At 42.1% G+C, this 22,324-nt stretch overlaps 1 protein-coding gene across 3 annotated transcripts in view; it reads right to left on the bottom strand.

Annotated features, from left to right (window-relative positions):
* Nucleotides 1–22,324, bottom strand: part of DGKI (diacylglycerol kinase iota) — a 486,267-nt gene that overhangs the window by 284,847 nt on the left and 179,096 nt on the right. For all 3 annotated transcript variants that reach the window (XM_081533024.1, XM_081533025.1, XM_081533023.1), the window contains exon 3: nt 11,905–12,000. In XM_081533024.1, coding sequence (XP_081389150.1) covers nt 11,905–12,000 — 96 coding nt within the window. The remainder of the gene's footprint in view (nt 1–11,904; nt 12,001–22,324) is intronic.

Here is a 22,324-nt window from a genome sequence, read left to right on the forward strand (position 1 = left end):
ATCTTACTACTTACTTCTCATTTTACTAGTGATGGATTAGGGGAACAAGACTGATGAAGCTAGGAATCCATTATATTTGACATGATTGCCTTAGATGATCTGTTCTCATGAGAATCCCAAGGAGATGATTAGTGGCAACCTGCCATGACCCCCTGTGCCAAGAATGGTCAATAGCAGTCTTTATCTTCCAGGAGAATCAAATAAGAAGGGCACAACACAGGCAAAACTTGACTTAAAATCCTGCAATACCTGTAGTAGTGAGTGTGGCATCTTCTCGTGAAGAGCCTTAAAAATAAGACAGAAATTCAAACATCTCGGATTCTAAGTATAATGATACTTAAATGGCAGGGCTGATCTGGGGATAGATGTCTGTATGTGTCTTCCAACAATCTCATCATTGAACTCATTCATTCATTCCATGAAAAAGGGTAGGATAATCACTCAGTGCTACACTATTCTCAGTGCTGAGGATCCAGGCAGAGTTCCACGCTAAATAAAGCCTATGCTTTAATGGAGGACACAGACATAAGTAAGAAGTGATGTTTTTATAAAGACTAGAAAGTGATGAGCGCTGTGAAAGATCTAGAGACTGGAGAAAGGGCTCAGCTTGGCTGGTTGTTTCACCCTCTTTTATTCAGTGCAAGAGAGGAGAGGATGACAAGGCCCTCTAAAGTTAATACCTGGATACCCAGGGTACCCAATACCCTGGCCCTGCCTGTTGGGTTTCAGTTTCTGACAACCTCCTGAAACCACTTTTACTTGAGGAGTAATAATCAAAGTAACCAATTTTTACTGAGCACTTATAACGGGCCACATCATTCATTGCTGCATACACTTTATCTCACTGACAGTTCATGGCAACCATAAGCAGTAGGTATTATCCACACTTTACAGATATGAAACTGAGGCCTAAAGAGGTTAAAACAATGAAGGACATCACACAACTAGAAAATCCCAAAGACTAGATTTGAAGCCGGGTCATTTGATTCCAAAGCCTGCATAGCTTCTCAGACAAAGACCTCAGAGCAGACTTTGCCAATTCCTTGCATCTTTGAAACATCACCTTCTGCAATCTGTGTCTGTCTGGCCTATGAGGTAGGAAAAACAAAACCAAAAAAATCTTTTAAAATACAGTCAATGTCACCTTGGGGACAGTAGTAGTTCTGGGTAACTGCTAATGTGAATAATGCTTCAGCCAAGACTGGGGCCTCTCAGAAACAAGAGGGTTGGTTAAAGTCCATTGCTCTGGGTCTTCAGCACTGAAGGACACTGGGGGAAGAAAAAGATCTTCTGGACACCTGGGCATTGCCTGGGTGATATGTAAATCCTATGCCAAGTCACATGTAAATTATTTTTATTAAGTAACAGAACCATACCAATGTCAAATAAGAACTGAACTGGGCCACACGAGCTCATAAACCACCCCACACACCCCCCACACACAGAAATACAGCTTCAATCTAAAAGTATCATTGCAAAAAAAAAAAAAGGGGGTCCAGGTAAGACTCTGTGCTTCCATTGCAGGCAGCATGGGTTCGATCCCTGGGCAGGGAACTAAAATACCACATGATGCACAGTGAGTTCAGTCGCTCAGTAGTGTCCGACCCTTTGTGATCCCATGGACTGCAGCATGTCAGGCCTCCCTGTCCATCACCAACTCCTGGAGTTTACTCAAACTCACGTCCATCGAGTTGGTAATAGCATCCAACCATCTCACACTCTGTCGTCCTCTTCTCCTCCCACCTTCAATCTTTCCCAGCATCAGGGGCTTTTCCAATGAGCCAGTTCTTCGCATCAGGTAGCCAAAGTATTGGAGTTTCAGATTCAGTATCAGTCCTTCCAATGAATATTCAGGACTGATTTCCTTTAGGATGGACTGGTTGGATCTCCTTGCAGTCCAAGTGACTCTCACGAGTCTTCTCCAACACCACAGTTCAAAAGCATCAATTCTTTGGCACTCAGCTACCTTTATAGTCCAACTCTCACATCCATACATGACTACTGGAAAAACCATAGCTTTGACTAGACAGCCCTTTGTTGGCAAAGTACTGTCTCTGCTTTTTAATATGCTGTCTAGGTTGGTCATAGCTTTTCTTCCAAGGAGTAAGCGTATTTTAATTTCATGGCTGCAGTCACCATCTGCAGTGACTTTGTGTGTGGCCAAAAAATAAAAATAAAGTATTATTGCAGAACAGATGACTACTATTCTCAGAGACTCAAACTCTAAAAATAAGATGGACACACACACACACACACACACACACACGGCTTAATGAAAGTTTAGAACAAAGGCAAAAGAATTACATAAAGATACATAAAAGTTATGAATGAAGCCCCGGGGTAGTGATTAAATATCTCTGAGTTTTCTTTCCTTTACATGGGAGTAAACTGCCCTGATGACCACCCCAAAAGGTTGCTGTTACTGACCAATACTGACAAGAGGAAAACTACACCGCATGGGTATTTCTCAAATAGTTTTCTACTGAATACTGAGATCCTACAAGATGACGACGGGTGTTCTATGGGGAAAATAATGAGTTTTCAACAATCATCCCATCCCCCGAGCAAACATATAGGAAATTCTCCAAACCAATGCCCTTCTTTGGAGAAGGAAATGGCAACCCACTCTAGTATTCTTGCCTGGAAAATCTCATGGACAGAGAGGCATGTTGAGCTACAGTCCATGGGGTCACAAAAGAGTTGGACATTACTTAGCAACTAAACAAGCGTCCTTCTTTGAGTATCAGAGTAAATATTTGATTGTTAAAGGTGTTCAGTGTTTTATAAGCTTATTTGATTACGACATTCTTGTTTTTTATCACAAGGCTCTTTTAAGGAATGATATCCCATATTGTTTTTATAGGAGTTCAGTGCTCTCCAGAACATTTTAATTTTTTTTTAAGCACACTATACAAATAGGCAACGGTACTGCTGATGCTGGGTCACCTAGGAGAGTGACAGAACCCTGTAGCTTCCTGGGCTCCATATCTTATCACTCTCTCCAGTGCATAACATGGGCGGGGTCCATATTATATGCTCCTCAGGTATACATATAACTCTATGCCAAATAATTACAATGATAACAACAATAGCTGTAATAACAACAATGACTAACTTTTACTAAGGACCTGCTATATGCTGGACTCAATTCTGTGTGTGCACCTGACTGATCTCTTGGAAATTCCCGACCATCTGTCCAGACACATATGGGCAACACCCCTTGCACCTACAGGAACACCCTGCCCTTTTCCTCCACTCACATCCACTGACTCAGGGGTCAAAAGCAGAGAGTCCATCTGAGCAAATGCTTTTTCAGAATTATTCTGGTTGATGGCTCTGTTCTCTCTGAGTCATCTGCATTCATGAGCTCCCCAGCATCCTCGTGGTGGGAGGCGTCTCTGGCAGAAAGCGGCGGCCTCAGAGGCTCCACGGAGATGGCGTCTTCACACCAGCACCCAAACAGCTTGGAAGGCTGGCTTGGGCTCCTGAGCTTCACTGCCACACTCCCAGCTCTCTCTCTTTGTGAGCCCACACCCGCCCAGCCAGGCCACCATCTGGAGGTACAGAGCGTCAGTCTGCTGTGTTGGACGACCAGAGGCGGCAAGCAGGCAGTCCCAGGGCAGTCTGGGGCTCCTATCCAGTGCGGGTGCTCTGGGGTGTCCACCCCCTAGACCCGAATGCACAGACGGTCAGAGGTTGTCAGCCACCTGTGCTGGGGACCAGCTCTCTCTTCTCACTCCCAGCACACAGATGCACACAAACCAGCATCTGCACATACTGCTTTCCGGTACACGCATCTTCCAGAAATGAAACAGACTGGGCTGTCACCAGCTTCACCGTCTTTTTTCCTTTTTAAAACAAAAAGCTGAAAGTTTCCTTCAAATAGGACAGAGAGCTACTGCCATTGTATTCTTGGGGTCTTCCCAACCCAGGGATCAAACCCAGGTCTCCCGCATCGCAGGTGGATTTGGTACTCTCTGAGCCACCAGGGAAGTCCCCATTCTTCTTACAAGTTTCTTTCAAAAACCCAGGGACGTAGCCAGCATCCTCGTGAGCAGATGCCGTGGTGCCCAATGACAAGGATGAGGCTTCTGACCCATCAAGAAGAAGACACGGCCTGTGAGATACAGTCCAGGAGGAGTTACTTTGGCTTGTCGCGGTCAGTTGGTCCCACCCGTGACCTGGGGAGACTATGCGTACTACCCATAGCAGCAAAATGACAGGGAAAGTGTGAGACCCTCACTATTGGGGCTAGGCAGAATCCTCCTGAACAGAAGGCCGTGCTGAAACCAAAGTCCAACCAAATTACTGATTAGCTCATTCGACTAATGATACTGAAGTATAATCAGGGACAGAAGACAAAGAGGGAGGAGGTTAACCTTTATCAACTAATTTAATCCTCCCACCAATTCCGAGAAGCAGATATAACCATCACTGTTTTACAGAGCAACCTGAGACTCAGGGCAGGACAGAGCCAGGATTCCTATCCAGATCTCCTTGTCTCTGCATCTGGGTGGCTCCTCTCTCTCCACTCCCCCTCCTCCCCATCTCACCTGGCCTCCTTAATGCAGTTCATTCATTTCATAAAACTATATTTGTTTAGTGCCAAACACTATTAAGGTCAGGTGTCACAGGTGGGGTTGGCCACTTTTGCCAAATGTGAACCACCAAACACACGAACAAAACAATAACAAAAGCAAAACAGTACCCATTAGCCTACCCACAAAAAGAAGGTGACATAAGCACATTTAAAAATAGAGAAGATATATCTGGTAACAGTACTCTGAAGTCTGTCAGCTCCTTCTCCCTCTTATCCAACCTACGCAGTCTCGCTCACCTTTCTACCTTTTCTTTTCCCATAGTTCTTGGCTTCTGGCACCTACCTGTCTGTCTGCTCATGTTTCCAGAAAGCCACATATCTGTCAACTGAAATCCTCCAGCAAGCCTGATTTAAATGTACTTGTGCGAGGGCATCCGAGAGCCGTGTGCAGGCATCTGTGTGGCCAGGTAAGGTAACTCACCTTAACAGAATGTCTTCTGCCTTCACTTCCTGGGGCTGCCCTAGCCAAGTACCATACCCTGGGGAACCGAAAGCAATAGAAACGTGAATTTCTCGCACAGCCTGGCTCTGAGGTTGAATCTGCCCAGGCCTCTCTCCTAGCTTCCGGTAACAGGTGCAGGCCTTGGCTTGCAGCTCCGTCACTCCAGTCTCTGCCTGCACCAGGATGCGGCTTTCTTCTCTGTCTACCCCTGTGTGTCCTCTCCTCTTTTGTAAGGACACTTGTCAAAATGGATGAGGTCCCACCCTACTGCAGTGTGACCTCATCTTAATTATATCTGCAGCAATCTTATTTCTGAATAAGGTCATATCTGGGGGGTGTGGAGGTGAGGACCTCAGCATATTTGGGGGGTACACAATTGACCCCATAACAGCTACTATATGCCAGACATGGGTTCCAGGCCACTTCATCTGGTTCTGATACTCTGTGAAGCAGATCCGTGGCTCCCTACCCACTGTGTGTGACAGAACACAACGTCAGCTGTAGAGTTTGTTTTTAAAATACTCATGTCTGGCATATAGGGTTATCGTTACCATCTTTCAAATTCCATATATATGCATTAGTATACTGTATTGTTGTTTTTCTTTCTGGCTTAGGAGAAGGTGAGGGTGGGACGTTCTGGGAGAATAGCATTGAAACATGTATATTATCATATGTGAAACAGAACACCATTCCAGGTTCGATGCATGAGACAAGGGCTCAGGGCCGGGGCAATGGGATGACCCAGAGGGATGGGATGGGGAGGGAGGTGGGTGGGGGGTCCAGGAAGGGGAACACATGTAAACCCATGGCTGATTCATGTCAATGTATGGCAAAAACTATTACAATATTGTAAAGTAATTAGCCCCCAACTAAAATAAATAAATTTATAAAAAAAAAAAAGAAAGAAAAAAAAAGAAATAAAATGCACATAAAAAAATAAAATAAAATAAAATAAAATACTCATGTCTGGTCCCACTCTCCAGAGATCCTGATGTGGTAGATCCAGGAAGGGAACCAACCACTTTACAAAGTAAATTTAAGAAGTAAAGTTTCAAAAGGAATGACAATGCTTATCCAGAAATAAGAATCATTGGGGTCCATCTTTTTTTTTTTTTAATTACTTTATTTTCTATTTTTTAACTTTACAATATTGTATTTGTTTTGCCATACATTGACATGAATCCACTATGGGTGTACATGTTTTCCCCTTCCAGAACCCCCCTCCCACCTCCCTCCCCATCCCATCCCTCCAGGTCACCCCAGCGCACCAGCCCCGAGCACTCTGTATCATGCGTTGAACCTGGACTGGCGATTCGTTTCACATATGATAATTTACATGCTTCAATGCCATCCTAACAACAATACAGTAAATCAGGAAATGGGGGCAAAAAGAGGTGAAATGCTATGTTCAAAATTCACTCAGTACCTGAATGAAACAAAAGGTTTTCCAACCCAGGTCAGTTTCACTCAGAACCTCTATCCTTTCCACTACCCAAGTGTAACCATGGTTGTCTGCACCTCTACACAGTGATACAGGCAGTATTTTTAGGTATAAAAATAAGTGTGCACATCTATGTCCTCTGTGGATTCTTAGTGAAGGCATGAGTGTCTTTGGGATCACATATGTATTTGGCTCAACATCTTTGTATATCCTATCAGCCACACACCAGAATGACTTCTACAGAGTGTCCCCACTAAGTCATGACGTCACTTACAATTAACTGTCACCTGTCACTCTCAACTCAGTCTGAAGTTTCTAGTACAGGGTATTCATCCCATAAATATTTGTAGAATAAATGAATAAAGAAACATCCATTTAAGGAAATATCACAAAATAAAAGTGGTCTTTGCTGAAATTTTTTTTTTTTTAGTTTTTCCCCTCATAATCATGATGGGAAACCATGATCCTTCTGCTCCAATTTCATTACTTCTGCATCTTTTTCTTCTCTCCAGAAGAGAAAGAACCTATTACTAACTTGGGGACTGTCATTGATTTGGGAAAAACTTTAATCCCATTAAATATCTACTCACAGACATTCTACAGTATTAAATGTTGTCACTGGAGGAAATAAAAACAGGAAGAAATTTAAAGGTAATTTGGTGCAGCCCTGAGATTCTGGAGCAAATGCTCCGACAACAGTCTTCATGTCCTAGGTCGTCTCTGCCTCGCTTGCGGTGTCCTCCAATATCAGCCCCCCAGGTCCATACATGTATGGCAACAAGAGGTCCAGATTTGCAGGACAGCTTTGGTTTTAAATAAATTATGGCACCGTCCCCATAAGCTGGGGTGACAGTCTCACAGCAGTCACTTTTACTCTCAAGTCCGTCCTGCTTTAGACAATATGGCCAGGCTCCATCAGCACACAGCCATTTTTTACAACATGCACTCTGAGTTTCAGTTGAGAAAACATAGACAGACACCCACACCCATCCTTATTTCCATTCTTACCTAACACGTGCCCTTTGCTCTGTTCGTGGTGTCTCGTGACTGTCTCCTCCCTCATACAAACCATCTTCCTGCCTTTGAGCCTGCCCATGTTCCTCCCCCGGCCTGAAAAGTTCTCCTTCCCCACTCTACTTACATAAGTCTAACCCATCTTTCAATACTGCCTTCAAGCCCCATTTCCATGAAGCCTCCTCTGTCTACTCAACCCACACTGATTCCTCCTTTCTCTTAACTTCCACCCGTGACATTTGCTTTGCTAAATTAGGGTATGGAGTGAAAAGCACCTCTTCAGTGATGGATTCACTCCTCCTCCACGCTCCGCCTGGACTTTGTTCAGAAGCCTGCAGGTAGCACCTGGTTATGGTAATTTGATTCTAAACCCAACAGGTTGGCTTTCTTCAAAGGTGGTTCTTTAAAAGAAAGGAGAATACATACTTTGCTTACACATGCTTTTATTTTTTTTCCTCTCAAAACTGTTGCTCAATTCTAAGAGAGCTGCAAATAGAATATTTAAACTGGAGCCTCTCTTGCAGATCTCCTTGCCTAACCTCTTACCCAAAGCAGAGGTACACTCCCCTGTAGCATCCTTGAAAGATGGCCACTAACTTATTCATAAACACCCTCTTTGAGCCCATCTCTCCAGGCACCTGTGCTCTTGCTGGTTGTCCTAGCTCTGATTGTTAAAGTTCTTCCTTATAATATAGTATTTGTCAAAGTTAAGTTTGTGGCCCATCTGTACCATAATTACTTGAGGTGCTTGTTGAAAATCGCAGGTTCCCAAGTCTAACTCCAGACATACGGAATCAGCATTTGGAGCAAGGATTTAAAAAAGTAATCTACATTGTTAACAGTATTCCCAGGTGTTTATGATACCAAAGTGTAAGATCCACTCTTAGAGTCAGTGGATTCTGTTCTAGAACTTAGTTCTACCTTTCTAACAGTGGAGAGCAAGACAGTTCCCTTTTCTTCTCAATGCTCACTGCAGCACTATTTACAATAGCCAAGACAGGAAATCAATGCAAATGTCCATTGTCAGAGGAATAGATAAAGAAGATGTGGTCCTTATATACAATGGAATATTTGTTGTTGCTGTTTAGTTGCTAAGTTGTGTCTGACTCTTTGCAACCTCATGGACTGTAGCCCGTTAGGCTCCTCTGTCTATGGGATTTCCCAGGCAAGAATACTGGAATAGATTGCCATTTCCTTCTCCAGGGGATCTCCCCAACCCAGGGACTGAACCCACGTCTGCTTAGCAGGTGGATTCTTTACCACTGAACCACCTGGGAAGCCCCTACAATGGAATATTACTTAGCTATAAAAAAAGAATGAAATAATGCCATTTGCAGCAACATGGATGAACCTAGAAATTATCATACTAAGCGAAGGAAGTCAGACAGTGAAAGACAAATATCATACAATATCACTTATATGTGTAATCTAGAAAAAATGATACAAGTGAACTTATTTACAAAACAAAAACAGACTCATAGACTTCAAAAACAAACTCATGGTCACCAAAGGGAAAACAGTCATGGAAATGAAGACCTTAAGCATCAAACCTTGCAACCTAGAGATTTCCTCTGTTGGAAATGACACCTCCAGGAGGGGTCTCTTCAACCTTGCTGGAAAGCCCCCTCTCAGATCCCAACAGAAAGAGACGTACTCTGCATCTCTGGCAGGAAGTGACACTGCTCTACTATCACCGGAAAGAGCAAGAAAGATTTTTTTCTCTTTACCTGGCAACAGCTCAGCCAAGGAAAAACCACTATACTTCAAACTCTCGGTTTCCCTCAACGGACTTTTTGTTTATAATAGCCCCTCCCGACTTCCCCCTCTCTTCCTTTCCTTCCTTCTACTACAAAGTTTCCTGCACTGACCAGCTTAAACACACTCTCCTGGGTCTTCTCTTTGTCAATGTCCTTCCTAAAACGTGATGCCAAAATGAGGTGGAGAGAGCAAGCTAGGTTTTCTAATGCTTTTATTATGAACACATATGGACAATTTTGATAATGAGAAAAGCAGTTTTGGTCCAAACTAGCCAGCGAGGTAGTATCAATCTGTAAATAGCCAGCGAGGCAGTATCATTCTGTAAATCTTTGTTAACAGACACATGATGCTGACTCTTCATAGTTGCTTTAATTTGGGTGCCTTTATGTTTTAGATATATATAAATATAGATATATATAAATATTGTATATATATATATATATATATATATATATATATATATATATGCGCCAGTGGTTGTTCCTTTGTAAACTGTCTGCTCTTCTCCTTTGTAGGTTGTTTTTTTCTCTCTTTTAATTCATTATGTCTGTCTGGCAAGTAAGCCGATTCAATCCATTATCTCACCTAATCCTCCAAACAACATTTCCCTTACTTTACAGGTAAAGAAACTGAGCCTTCAAGCACGTGAAATGAGGAAACACAGTTAGATCTTCAGCTTCCTCACCAACTTATGCCTTCATTTAATTAATGTTTTTGGGAGGAGAGAGCTTTAGATAAAGCTCCAGACACTTTGTAAAGTGAGCTAAGAGAGCCAAATATTTGGGATGCAAGCATAAGGAAGTTTCAAAAGAACATCAGAAATTCTCATAACTCCATTATCTGCTTACATCTCCCTAAAATTTCCTTTTTTATTACTTTCCTGGCCTGGAGGTAATAGTGACCAAGTTATAATCAATTTGTGCTATTTACTGAAACAGAGGTTAAGGAGGATGTAGGTGTTGTCAAAAGAGGTAACATATGGCTGACCCTAAAAGACCATCAGAAAAGGATCAAAGAGTGATCCAGAAATAAGGCAGAACCCGTTAAAATTACAGTCTGTTAGTTGGCAGCAACATCAGTAGATAACAGTTCAAAAGTACACATGCAGGAAGAATTGGCCTTCATTTTTTCCATTTTCCATTATCAAGACCAGTATTTACGCAATTAACTAAGATCCAAATGCTAATTCATCATTTATAGCATTTTAGTCCAAACAGCTGAGCTTCTCTTGGTTTTGGTTAATTTAATCGAATTTCATGCAATTATACTTTAATTGAAAATGCATATGCATAAAGTTGAAATGATATTTAAATCAACTGAATTTACAACTACATTAAAAAAATGCAAACAACAAAGTACAGATTCAAGTTGGAAACAAAATTAATTTAATCCTACTCCATTTTTCTACCTTGAAGGTGGCCAACACCCAAAGGTCAGGCGTTCGCAACGTCACACAGCCAGTGGTAACACTGAGATTCAAATCCAGGTTCCCTGACTTTGAATTGAGAGCCTGTACAGCTGGGTCTTTAACTGATATTTAACTGTTCCACCGTCACTCAAACAAACCTTGGTCCTCCAAACTCTCATAAAATTTTTCAAACAAAACCTATAAACTAGGTTTCAAAACAGCTAATGTAATTTTAAAGATCTTTGTTCCCCAGCTTTGTGATTCCACGCTGCCTAATAAAAGTCCCTGGGGTCTATATTCTTCCAGAAACTTCTGGCAGAAACTCAATTTCTTCCTTCTTTATTATTCACAGAAACATAGTCATTCACAATTTCTAGGTCCTACATTTTGCCCCAAATCTTTCTTTCACATAATAAACAAGCATAATCAAAAAGAGAAAAAAATTATTATTAGGTCAATTATGATGCCAATTTCCCCCAAATAAGAAATAATACATCTTTTCTTTCTCTTTTTTTGACTACTTTAAGCTTCCCATTACTTTATTTTTGGGACCATCATTTGAAACCACACAAAAATTTTAAGTTCACTTTCTCAATACTAAAACTTGAGTTCCTCCCAACTTACTGCCTGGCAACCACGCTCTTTTCACAGAACATAAAGAGGATTTAACATTCAAACACTGTTACAAATAGGGACAAAGCAAATTTTTAAAAGCCAAATATACTCTTAATGTAATTGACTGTCATTCACATATATATTAATAGTTTCTAGAATTTTATCATCTGGAGCCTAGTCTTAATTATCTGTGAGCCTGCATCCACCACCAGACCAGGGTTTGCACTCATCTCCAGCTTTGCCCAACAGTAACGCCCTCCACCACACACGCTCCCCTACGAAGGAGAGCCCCCTCCCACAGGGACCCTTCCTCCACACACAGGCCTCTCCCCACAAGACACCCCACCCCCAGACAGGAACAAATACCCACCCTGGGTATCATCACAAAGTAGCACATTACTCCGGGTTCGACCTGCAGAGTCAAGAAAAACACCTAAAACCATCCAAATGCCCCCTTGAAAGCCATGCTAATTTGATAAACTCTGTCGGCTGTCTCACAGGGACGGGCTTTTTCAAACCTCTCCTTGGAAATTCAGGCGAGGTGACCCCAGCTGCCTTCAGATTCAATTACCCACAAGGCTCCCCCCACAAAGGCCAGACCACAGGGGCCCCAGGAGCACACTCACTGCAAATCTGACTTGGCAGCTCTCCTCTCCCAGGTAGCACAGGTCTCCCGAGACGTTGGTCTCCAGCCACAGGTGCTCTCCGTTCACGGCATTTTCCTGGAAAGAAAAGACACACCTGACTTCAATTTTCTTTTCAGGCATAAGTGGGAGTGGGGGGGGGAGAGAGTGGATCTCAAATTTAGATTTTTGGAAGAAAACTAGTGAATCCCAGCAGTCTAAAGACTTCTCATTTTACTCCTGACAATACTGATGGAGTTGGTCCTACTGACATTCTAGAAATGGAAAAAGGTGTTTGAAAAAATTCTGAGCAATAATGAATGAAGACGTTAGCTCCAAAGATGCTTTAACCATGCCTGTGGTCATCTTTGAAATATATACTAAACAAGGGGAAAAAACCCTCAAGCTACTCAACCTAAGGCCTTATTCATCCAGGCCCACTGCAGAGTCCACGACAATTGAAACCAAAATTGTATTAAAAGTTGATTCTATTTAACAAGTTAGCTAAGGAGGATAGTAGTAGTAAAGTATTTTAAAGACTTCTTGAAAACACACTTATATCATTAATGGGTAAATTATGCTTCTAAACCAGAAGCTTCTTAAAAGTTAGTTTTAAGTCACTGTATAGGCAAAGCGTAACACATTTCTACCAATTTAAACCTATCACCAGTTCAATAGGGCCTTTACCCAATTCTAATTTCTCCAAATTGAATGATTTTCCTGCTTCTAAAAATATTTTCACACTTCCGGTAGCAATCAGAGAATAGCTGTAGGTTTGGAACCCTATGGGCTTCCCTTGTGGCACAGCTGGTAAAGAATCCGCCCACAATGTGGGAGGCCTGGGTTCAATCCCTGGGTTGGGAAGATCCCCTGGAGAAGGGAACGGCTACCCACTCCAGTATTCTGGCCTGGAGAATTCCATGGACTGTATAGCCCATGAGGTTGCAAAGAGTCAGACATGACTGGGTGACTTTCACTTCACTTCACTTGGAACCCTAAAAGTTCTCAGATAGTGATGGATGAAAACAATATAAAAAATTAATTAAAAGGCGATGCTCTGCCAGTTATCCTAAAGAAACCAAGCTCAACAAACTAAAATATTCTACATTTGGGAATTTAGTATCCAGCTTTAACTTATAACCATCTGTAGAATTTCTTTCCATTGTTTTAGTCTTCAATTCATTTAGTAAGCATTTTTCCACACCCCTACTGCCAGGCACTGGGTTGTGTGCTAAGTTGCATCAGTCATATCTGACTCTTTGCAATCCCATGGACTGTAGCCCACCAGGCTCCTCTAGGATTCTCCAGGCAAGAATACTGGAGTGGGTTGCCATTTCCTTCTCCAGGGCATCTTCCCAACCCAAGGACTGAATCCGCATCTCTTACATCTCCTGCATTGACAGGCAGCTTCTTTACCACTCGCACCACCTGGGAAGCCCAGGCATGGGGTTAGTGTGTAGTAAAACCTACCAAAGAGCGTGGAAACTAAACAAATAATTACAGCAGCAAATACTAGGAATACTTACTACAGCAGAAATCCCACCAACTCTTTTAAAAAGTGAAGTATAAAATGTTGCAGTGGGGGAAAGGTCAAAAATCCTTGATAATACCAATCTAGGCAGGCCAGCAATTAAGTCCTGGTAGGTCAAGGAAGCTGGGTAGGAGCAGGCAAGACCTGGGAGTCAGAAACGTGAGAAACATCAGTAACTCACTGGGCTGGTAGGCTTCATTCACGCTAGGCCAGTTGGTATGTCCCTGCACTGAAGATCCCCCGTCTGCAAGCACTCAGGGGTTTGCTGATCACTGTCCAGGCACAGCAAGTACTGCTACTGCTAAGATGAACTAGCTTCACTCCTGAGTGGGGAACCTGATTAGAAAGCCCGACATTTGTAAGAGAAGAAGGGAAGAAAAAGGTGCTGGGTTAAACACGCTGCTTCTCAAATCTGATTGCTCATTAAAATGACCTGGTGAGCTTTGACGAATACCTGACTATCATCCCATCCCCAGAGAGTCTGCTTTCACTAGTCTGAAGTTTTTAACAAATACTTGCAGTTTTAAGAGTGGAAACACTATTTACTGAGCATTAAGGGAGAAGACTAGAGTAAGAGCAGGTTTAGGGAGTAAGTCAAGAGTTCAGGTTCTTCTTTTATTCTATTATCAATTGCTTTATAATTAACATTCAATATATCAGTTTCAGGTGTATAATACAGTGTTCAATATTTTAATGATTATGAAATGATCACTGCAATAAGAGTTCAGTTTTGAGGATGTGAAATTCTGAGATGCTTATTAGACCTTCAAGTGAAGATGTTGAGAAGGCTGTTTTTTTATAAGTCTGAAGTTCAAAGAAGAGGTCTGTACTGTATGAATAATTTGGGAGGCAACCATTAACTGATCTAAAGCCAAGAGAACTGAATGGAAAACCCTAAGAGTTGACTGAATGTGGATGGAAAGCTCTGATTTCTGAACTGTGGAACATTCCAATATTTAAGAGTTTGAGAACATAGGAAAGATCCAGCAAAGGAGACTGAGATGGAGTGGCCATTGAGGTACAAGGAAAACAAAAAAACAGTGTAACGTTTCCAGGAAGAAAGTGCCCCTAGGAGGTCTGCGTCAAAAGCTGGAGACTGAGAACTGGCTGTTGGATTTCTCCACGTGAACATGTTAAGTCACTGATGATCTTGACAAAAGTAGTAACAGTAGAATGAGAAGGAAGAAAGCCTGATGGAATTGGGTTCGAGAAATAATGTTACTGACTAGTTTCAAAATGTATGTGAAACCCAATTAATTCTCACCACCTCTCCTGTTACCACCGGATCCTCCATCCCCTCTGGCTTGGAATAGTCCCGAGAGCCCCCGGGGGTGTCCCTGCTCCATTCGTCTCCTCCTCTCCCTGACCAGTTACCTCCTCTCTCTCCCTCTCGGTCACTGACGTGCAGTCTCACTGGTCTCCTCATATTTCCCAAGAAGACTAAGGAACCTCTCATCCCAGGTCCACTGAATTTGATGCTTTCTTAACTAAAAATTGTTTCGCGGCATATTCTATTTACTAGATCCAAATTATTTATTCCCCTCCATTCTGACTTATGTGGTTAATTTCTATTTACCCTTTGGTCACCGAATCGAGTGTTACTTCCTCAAAGAAGCCAACACTGACCCTCAAATTGAAGTCATTTTGTTAGTTACTCTCATGAAACCGTGTTTACTTCCCATCATTTATCCCAGATGGCGATTATTCATGCATCGGCGTGACTATTTGATTCATGTTTCCTTCTTATGCCGCATTCTAACCTTTATAGGGACATTAAATGTCCAGCACTTAACTTAGCACCTGGCAAACAGTAGATGATAAATAAGTTTAGGTAACTGAAAAGATGAGACTAAGAATCAGTGAATGAATCACATTCTTGTTATATGAGGTTGCAAGGAGTAGAAAGGATAATTACTCTTTTACCTGTCCATTAGCTCAGAGTTGTACACCGTGAGAAGCAAATGTGGAGGCCTGAGAGACTTAACAGTCTTTCAAAATCATGAAAGAAACAGAAGCATGCAAGAAAAAGACAGTTATGCAAGGAATACCTTGCATAAGAAGGAATACCTTCTTAGACTATGTTTTCCCTGTCTCATCCTTTTCTTGTACATCTGTCTTGTCCAATGGATCAGAAAGAAGTTCAGTTCAGTTCAGTTGCTCAGTCGTGTCCAACTATTTGTGACCCCATGTACCGCAGCACGCCAGGCCTCCCTGTCCATCACCAATAACCTTACCCAAAGAGAGGTTTGGCCTTTGCCCTCAACTATAGGATGGTAATTTAAGTGCCTGGGATATCTTGCCTGATAATGGTATCTTTGTTTACCTGGGGACCCTGGGTCATACTAGATATACTAAAATAGCACTGACTTATGGTGGGGCATATATCAACTCAACCTCCAGAGGGTCAAGTAGCTAAGGTCAACCACGCAGGTGGTCAACCATGTCCACATGACTAAGTCCCAATTAAACTCTGGTCACCAAGGTTCAGATGCGCTTCCTTGGTGGCAATACACCATATGTATATTCCCACCATGGCTGCTGGGAGAAGTTAGCTCTGTCACAAATTTACTGGGAGAGAACAGTTGGACGCTCCTTGTATAGGAATCTCCTGGACTCTGCACCATGCATCTCTTCTCTAGGCTGATTTGAACCTGTGTCCTTTCACTGTATTGGGATTCCCTAGTGACTCAGATACTAAAGAATCTGCCTGCAATGTGGGAGATCTGGGTTCAATCCCTGGATTGTGATGATCCCCTGGAGAAGAGAATGGCTACTCACTCCAGCATTCTTGCCTGGAGAATTCCATGGACAGAGGAGCCTGGTGGACTACAGTCCACAGGGTTGCAAAGAGTTGGACACGACTAAGTGACTAACACTTTCACTTTCCTTTCACTGTTAAAGGTCATAAATGTGAGTAAAACGGCCTTCAGTAAATTCTGAGTCCTTCTAATGAATGGCTGAACATAAGTGTGATCTTGTGAATTCCAGAAGCTACAAGTGAGGGTGACCTTGGGAACTCCTGAATTCTGTAAAAAGGTATCCAGCTGGGTGGCATTCACCCATAAATAGAGTAGACAAATAAAATATTGTTTTCTTCTTACATCTCTGGTAAACCTTTTTTTCCCCCTCACCTTTTGCTTTTATTTTTTTTAATTTATTTATTTTAATTGGAGGCTAATTTCTTTACAATATTGGAGTGGTTTTGCCATACATTGACATGAATCAGCCATGGGTGTACATGTGTTCCCCATCCTGAAACCCCCTCCCACATCCCTCCCCATCCCATCCCTCTGGGTCATCCCAGTGCACCAGCCCTGAGCATCCTGTCTCATGCACTGAACCTGGTAAATCTTAATCCACTTCAATATTCGTAAACATAAGCTTTGGAGTCGGAAAGACTGGCTACCGACTAGCTCTATGACCTAGGGGCTCTCTAACTTTGCTAGACCTCAGTTCACTCACCACTGAAGTTGCAATAAAGATTTTACTTCTCTCACAAGATCACAATGATGTTTAAATGTGAAAATGAATAACATTCAATGCCTTGCCCACAATGAGAAGTTAATACAAGTTCAATGTAATTCTTACTATTATCATTGTGGTTGGTCTCCAGGTTTCCTTTCCTGTCCTCCTAATCCACAGATATTGGTATCACCCAAGTTTCTCTCCTGCGCCTTTGTAGTCAAGACTGCTAGCCATTCACCAAATTCATTTTCCTCTTCTTCCTGAACACACAGTTACAGTTTGCTACCCAGTCTCACCTGTAACAAGTCTGGCCACATGACCCAGTTCCAACCATGAACAAGAGTGATGTATACTGTTTTCAGACTTGGTCCATTAAGCCTCTCATGTGCATTCCTCAATACTCTGTTCCCATACTGGGTACCTGGGAAGTTGGTCTTTGGGATGATTTAAAAGTCTTCTGATGAAGTTGTAAGAGTAACTGTCAGTCTGGGTCACTGAATAACTGTGTGGAACAGAGCCCACCCCCAACCCAACCTGGAACAGTCCTGGTTTGCTCTTTGGTGTATTTCCTTCCCACGTAGGTCACCACAGAGCATTAAGTAGAGTTCTCTGCGCTATAGAGTAGGTTCTCATTGTTGTTGTTGTTGTTTAGTTGCTAAGTCATGTCTGACTCTTTTGCAACCCCATGGACTGTAACCCAGCAGGCTCCTCTGTCCACGGGATTTCTCAGGCAATAATACTGGAGTGGGTTGTCATTTCTTTCTCCAGGGAGTCTTCCAACCCAGGGATGGAACCTGTGACTCCTGCATTGGCAGGTGGATTTTTTAGTTATCTATTTTATACACAGTAGTGTGTATATGTCAATTCCAATCTCCCAATTCACCCCACACCCTCCTTCCCCCCACCCTTGGCATTCATACAGTTGTACGTCTGTGTCTCCATTCCTGCCCTGCAAATAGGTTCATCAGTACCATTTTTCTAGATTCCACATATATGCATTAATATACAGTATTTGTTTTTCTCTTTCTGATTTACTTCACTTGTATGACAGTTCCTAGGTCCATTCACATCTCCTCTCTGATATTTTACACTGCTATAAAATTAACTTCCTAAAAACACAGCTGTGATTATGACTCTCTCTTGCTCAGGATGCTAAAAAAAATTCTCTGTTATTTATAAAACAAACTCCAAACTTAATCCCACATACTAGACCTTCCATTAATGGTACCAGTCTGTCTTCCTTATTCACCTTCATATACAGTTTCACAGAATGTATGAGACTATGTATCTCAACATAGCCATATTTTCCTTTTCTGTGTCATGTTTTTTATTTATCCCATTCTCCACACCCAGGTACCTCTTTCTCTTCTCTACACATGCATCTTGAAATTCCATCTCAAACACTATACAACTCAGAGTACCCATCTGTGTCAGACAGAACCAGTAGCTCTATTTCTAAACGAAGTTAGCATTTCTTCTGTAGTAGTGAGTGTTAAGACAATGTATCCATAGATATACAGAGTATCTCTATAGATATACAGAATATCTCTATAGATATACATAGATTTATATAGATCAACCTATCTATGGATAGATTCAGTTACCTAAGAGTAGAGACCCACCCATGTAAATATAGACATGATTCCTTGCCCTCAAGTTCTACCTGAAGTCTTAGTAATAATTAGCTACAGGTAAAAAGATGCAAGTTGTGAATGAATGACACAAACAGGGTACACTGACACCAGAAGCAAACATCCACACAAAATGAAGATATTTACTGGTAAAAAAAAGTTCTAAAACAATAAGAAAATTATAAATATGTATCAAATATAAATATCCTTACAAATTCAGAAATGGAAAAAAATCTGGACTGCCTCCCCCTAAAAATCTCCAAGGTAATAATAGGTAAAATCTGTCTTGGATGGTTTAGATCTGTGCTGTCCAATAAGCAAATGGTGATTCAACACTGGAAATGTAATAAGCACTAACTGAGACGTGCTGTCAGTGTAAAATACAATAAATAGCAGACTTTGAAGACTGACTTTCTGTAAAAAGTGAATTGTCTCATTGATCATCTTTATATCAATTGTGTGTTGAAATAGTAATATTTTTGATGTATTTGGGCAGATAAAACATAATATTAAAATTAATCTTAGGGGCTTCCCTGGTGGCTCAGTTGGTAAAGAATCCATCTGCAATGTAGGAGACTGCCGGAAATACAGGGGACCGAGATTTGATCCCTAGGTCAGGAAGATCCCCTGGAGAAGGAAATCACAACCCATTCCAGTATTTTTTCCTGAAAAATCCCATGGACAAAGGAGCCTGGCAGGCTGCCGTTCTTGGGTCACAAAGAGTCAGCTATGACTGAGCACAACGTTGTCTTTCTGTCTGGTGGTCCAGTGGCTAAGACGCTGCACCCTCAATGCAGGGGGTCCAGGTTTGATCCCTGGTCAAGGAACTAGATCCCACACACCACAACTAAAGTTTGCATGCTGCAACCAAAGACCCTGCATGCCACAATTAAAACCTGGTGCAGCCAAATTTAATTAAATTTTTTTAAAGCTAGCTCTGTCCTTAAAATTTTTTTAAAAAAACAGAATTAATTTTACCTATGTCTTTTTGCTTTTTAATGTGGCCACTATAAAATGAGGCTTACTTTATGGCTCACATTTATTTCTTCTGTTCACCTTTATTAGTTTATAATCACTTACTAAGAGGCAAAAGATTAGACCTAGTTACTTCTCAGTGAGCTGTGAAGCTGTACGATTCTATGATTTCTCCCAGTAGCCAATGTGATATCATTTAAAATTCTCATAATTTTAGAAAATAAAAGACTAGTGAGAGTGCCTGAATCATGCTAGATCTGTCCCACTATTAAGATGACTGGTCACGGCCAGGACCTTCACTAATTCATAGTTGGTTAGCTCCTCCTGCTTGGCTCAGCAATCTGATATCTTGATTAATCTGACAATGTTTTTCAAAAGAGGGATGGAAGTGAAGAAAGATATCAGGCTGTGTCACTATGGGTGATGACACCCAAGCCTGAAGTCAAAGAGCAAAGGCCTGGAGCTTGTAAAGGCGGCACAGGTCTGTGAGGACCTCCCATTGTAAACAAGGCTAAAATGAGAGCATGCGCATGTGCATACGGGTACACACACACACACACACACACACACCTGCCTCCTCCTGTCTTTCCATTCAAGGTTTCCAAAGATAAAACGACCTAGTTTCATAACCCAGTTTAACCAATCCCGCATGAAGACTCCGTTTCCCAATCTTTTCTCTGAACCAAACTGTGAGGTGAGTGTACCCACTGTTCTGTGTTCTACCTGCCTAAAAGAACTCCTTTTCAACCATCATCATCCAGAGGACAGGAAAGGTGGTCAGGATAAAAAGTCTGGGTTTGTTTGCATTGAGGCTCTGTTTTCCACAGCCCTCAGCCTTGGAGGAAATTTTCCAATGAGGAAAGAAAAACTGAATAGAAATCAAGGATGCCAGATTGAAAACCAATATAGTTTTTTTAAAGAAAGATTTTGGTGGATTCTTCACCATTGCTTGGAGAATTGTTTTAGGCAGTGTAATGGGCAAAAGCAAATTACAGAACAGAGGAGACAGAGTGAAGACCCACATCCTATGTTTTTAGCTTTAAGAATAAAAACAAGGAAGAAATCTCCATGTCCAAAATAAGTCTTCATCCCACAAGAGGCATGTGACATTTAAGAGAAGATATGCATTATCTATGCAATAGACTTACTTCAAAGTGGATTAACTCCCCCTAAACTGGAAGCTTGGATTCCAGCCCAGGAGATGGAACTATTTTTCCTTTTTGAGCATTACTCCCTTCCTTTCTAGCAATTTAGCCTGTTTTCCCCAGAAATGGCTTGGCTGATGTTCATGGCATGGTGTCAAAGGGAGCAGCCCTGTAGGTTCTCACCATGAAAGGGGAGAGAGGATACCACTGGGGCAAATGGGAAGATCAAAAACTGTGCATGCTTTAAGTCTTAACACAATGCACTGGATTAAGAAGGAAATTTTAAAAGAGTTACTTGGAACTCAAGAGCACAAACTCATTGATGTTTCAAACAGGCTTTTGACTTGTGTCTTCCAATGCCCTTCTGGAACTGGAGATCATCTGAGTGCCCATCAGCTCCCAGAGATGTGTCCCTTTCTTGCTGATTGAACAGAAAAGTTCTAATCAATTCATCTCTGACATCCACCAGACAGTTACTAGGCCAATGATGCTGTGCAGTCCACTGTGAAGAAGATATGTATTTCTGCTTGTTAGCAGAAAACACTGTTCCTCCCTTCAAAGTGCCTGAAATCGAACTATGACCTAGAATAAGTCAACCCAAAACATGAATTTGGCTCTAAGACAATGTCCTATGGGTAGAGATTTTACGTGGAATCAAAAACAGTAAGTAAATAAAATAAACAGAACTAGTTCAACCAAACAAATGAGCACAGCCTGGCAGAGAGCAGGAGTCAAGTCTTTGTAGCAAAGAGCCACTTTTACCTCAGGTGAAGTCGACTGTCCACATAGTCAGTAGAAGACCCCAGCCCTGAACTGAGGCTGGTTCTGGCTGCTCCCGATCATTAAGGCTTCCATCCCTGACATGAATGGAGAGGAGGGCCTCTGTGCAGGTGGCAGGAGCAATGGTCGGCAAAGAGTCATCAAGGAAATGACGCAGTGTGGGGCAGAGAATCCCATAAGTCAAAATAAAATGTTTGAGTGAATCACAGTAAAAGAGAAGTTTCCAAACTTCGAGGAACAGACTAAAAATAAGAGATAGTATGCATCACTAAGTAGGGAAATGGGAATATGAAAATGGAACACATCATGGAAATTATTAAGTTCATGGACCCAAAGCATAAAAACTGACTCCTGCAACAGGATTTTCCTGGCCAAATGCAGAGGTGCCTATAGTCTAATCTCACCTGGGTCTCAGGTAATCTGCAAGCAGGCCACTCCTCAAAGCTCTTTGCAAGAGGATGTTTAGGAAACACTTGTGCCCCTTCTGAAGTCTTTGGTACATACTAAAGTCAGAACAGGACTTCCCAGGTGCAATGCAGGAATCTCAGGTTCAGTCCCTGGGTCAGGAAGATCCCCTGGAGGAGGGCATGGCAAACCACTCCAGTATTCTTGCCTGGAGAATCCTACGGACAGAGGAGTCTGGCAGGCTACAGTCCACAGGGTCGCAAAGAATCATACATGACTGAAGCAACTGAGCATGCACATACACACAGTACGAACGGGGCCCTCTGAGATTTCTACAATAAGTAGAGACTTGGGACTAAGATAGAAATTCCAGGTTCACCCTGATTTGTCTTCAACTTCGGATGCACCACAAACAACTTTTGCATCTGTTTTCTCACTGGTGAAAGGAGGAGAGGGGAGGTGACATAAGTTAGGGGTCATGGTACTACAGG

Source organism: Giraffa tippelskirchi, chromosome 10, assembly GCF_054371585.1.
Source record: "Giraffa tippelskirchi isolate mGirTip1 chromosome 10, T2T-mGirTip1v1.2.pri, whole genome shotgun sequence".
In the NCBI taxonomy this organism is placed as follows: Eukaryota; Metazoa; Chordata; class Mammalia; order Artiodactyla; family Giraffidae; genus Giraffa; species Giraffa tippelskirchi.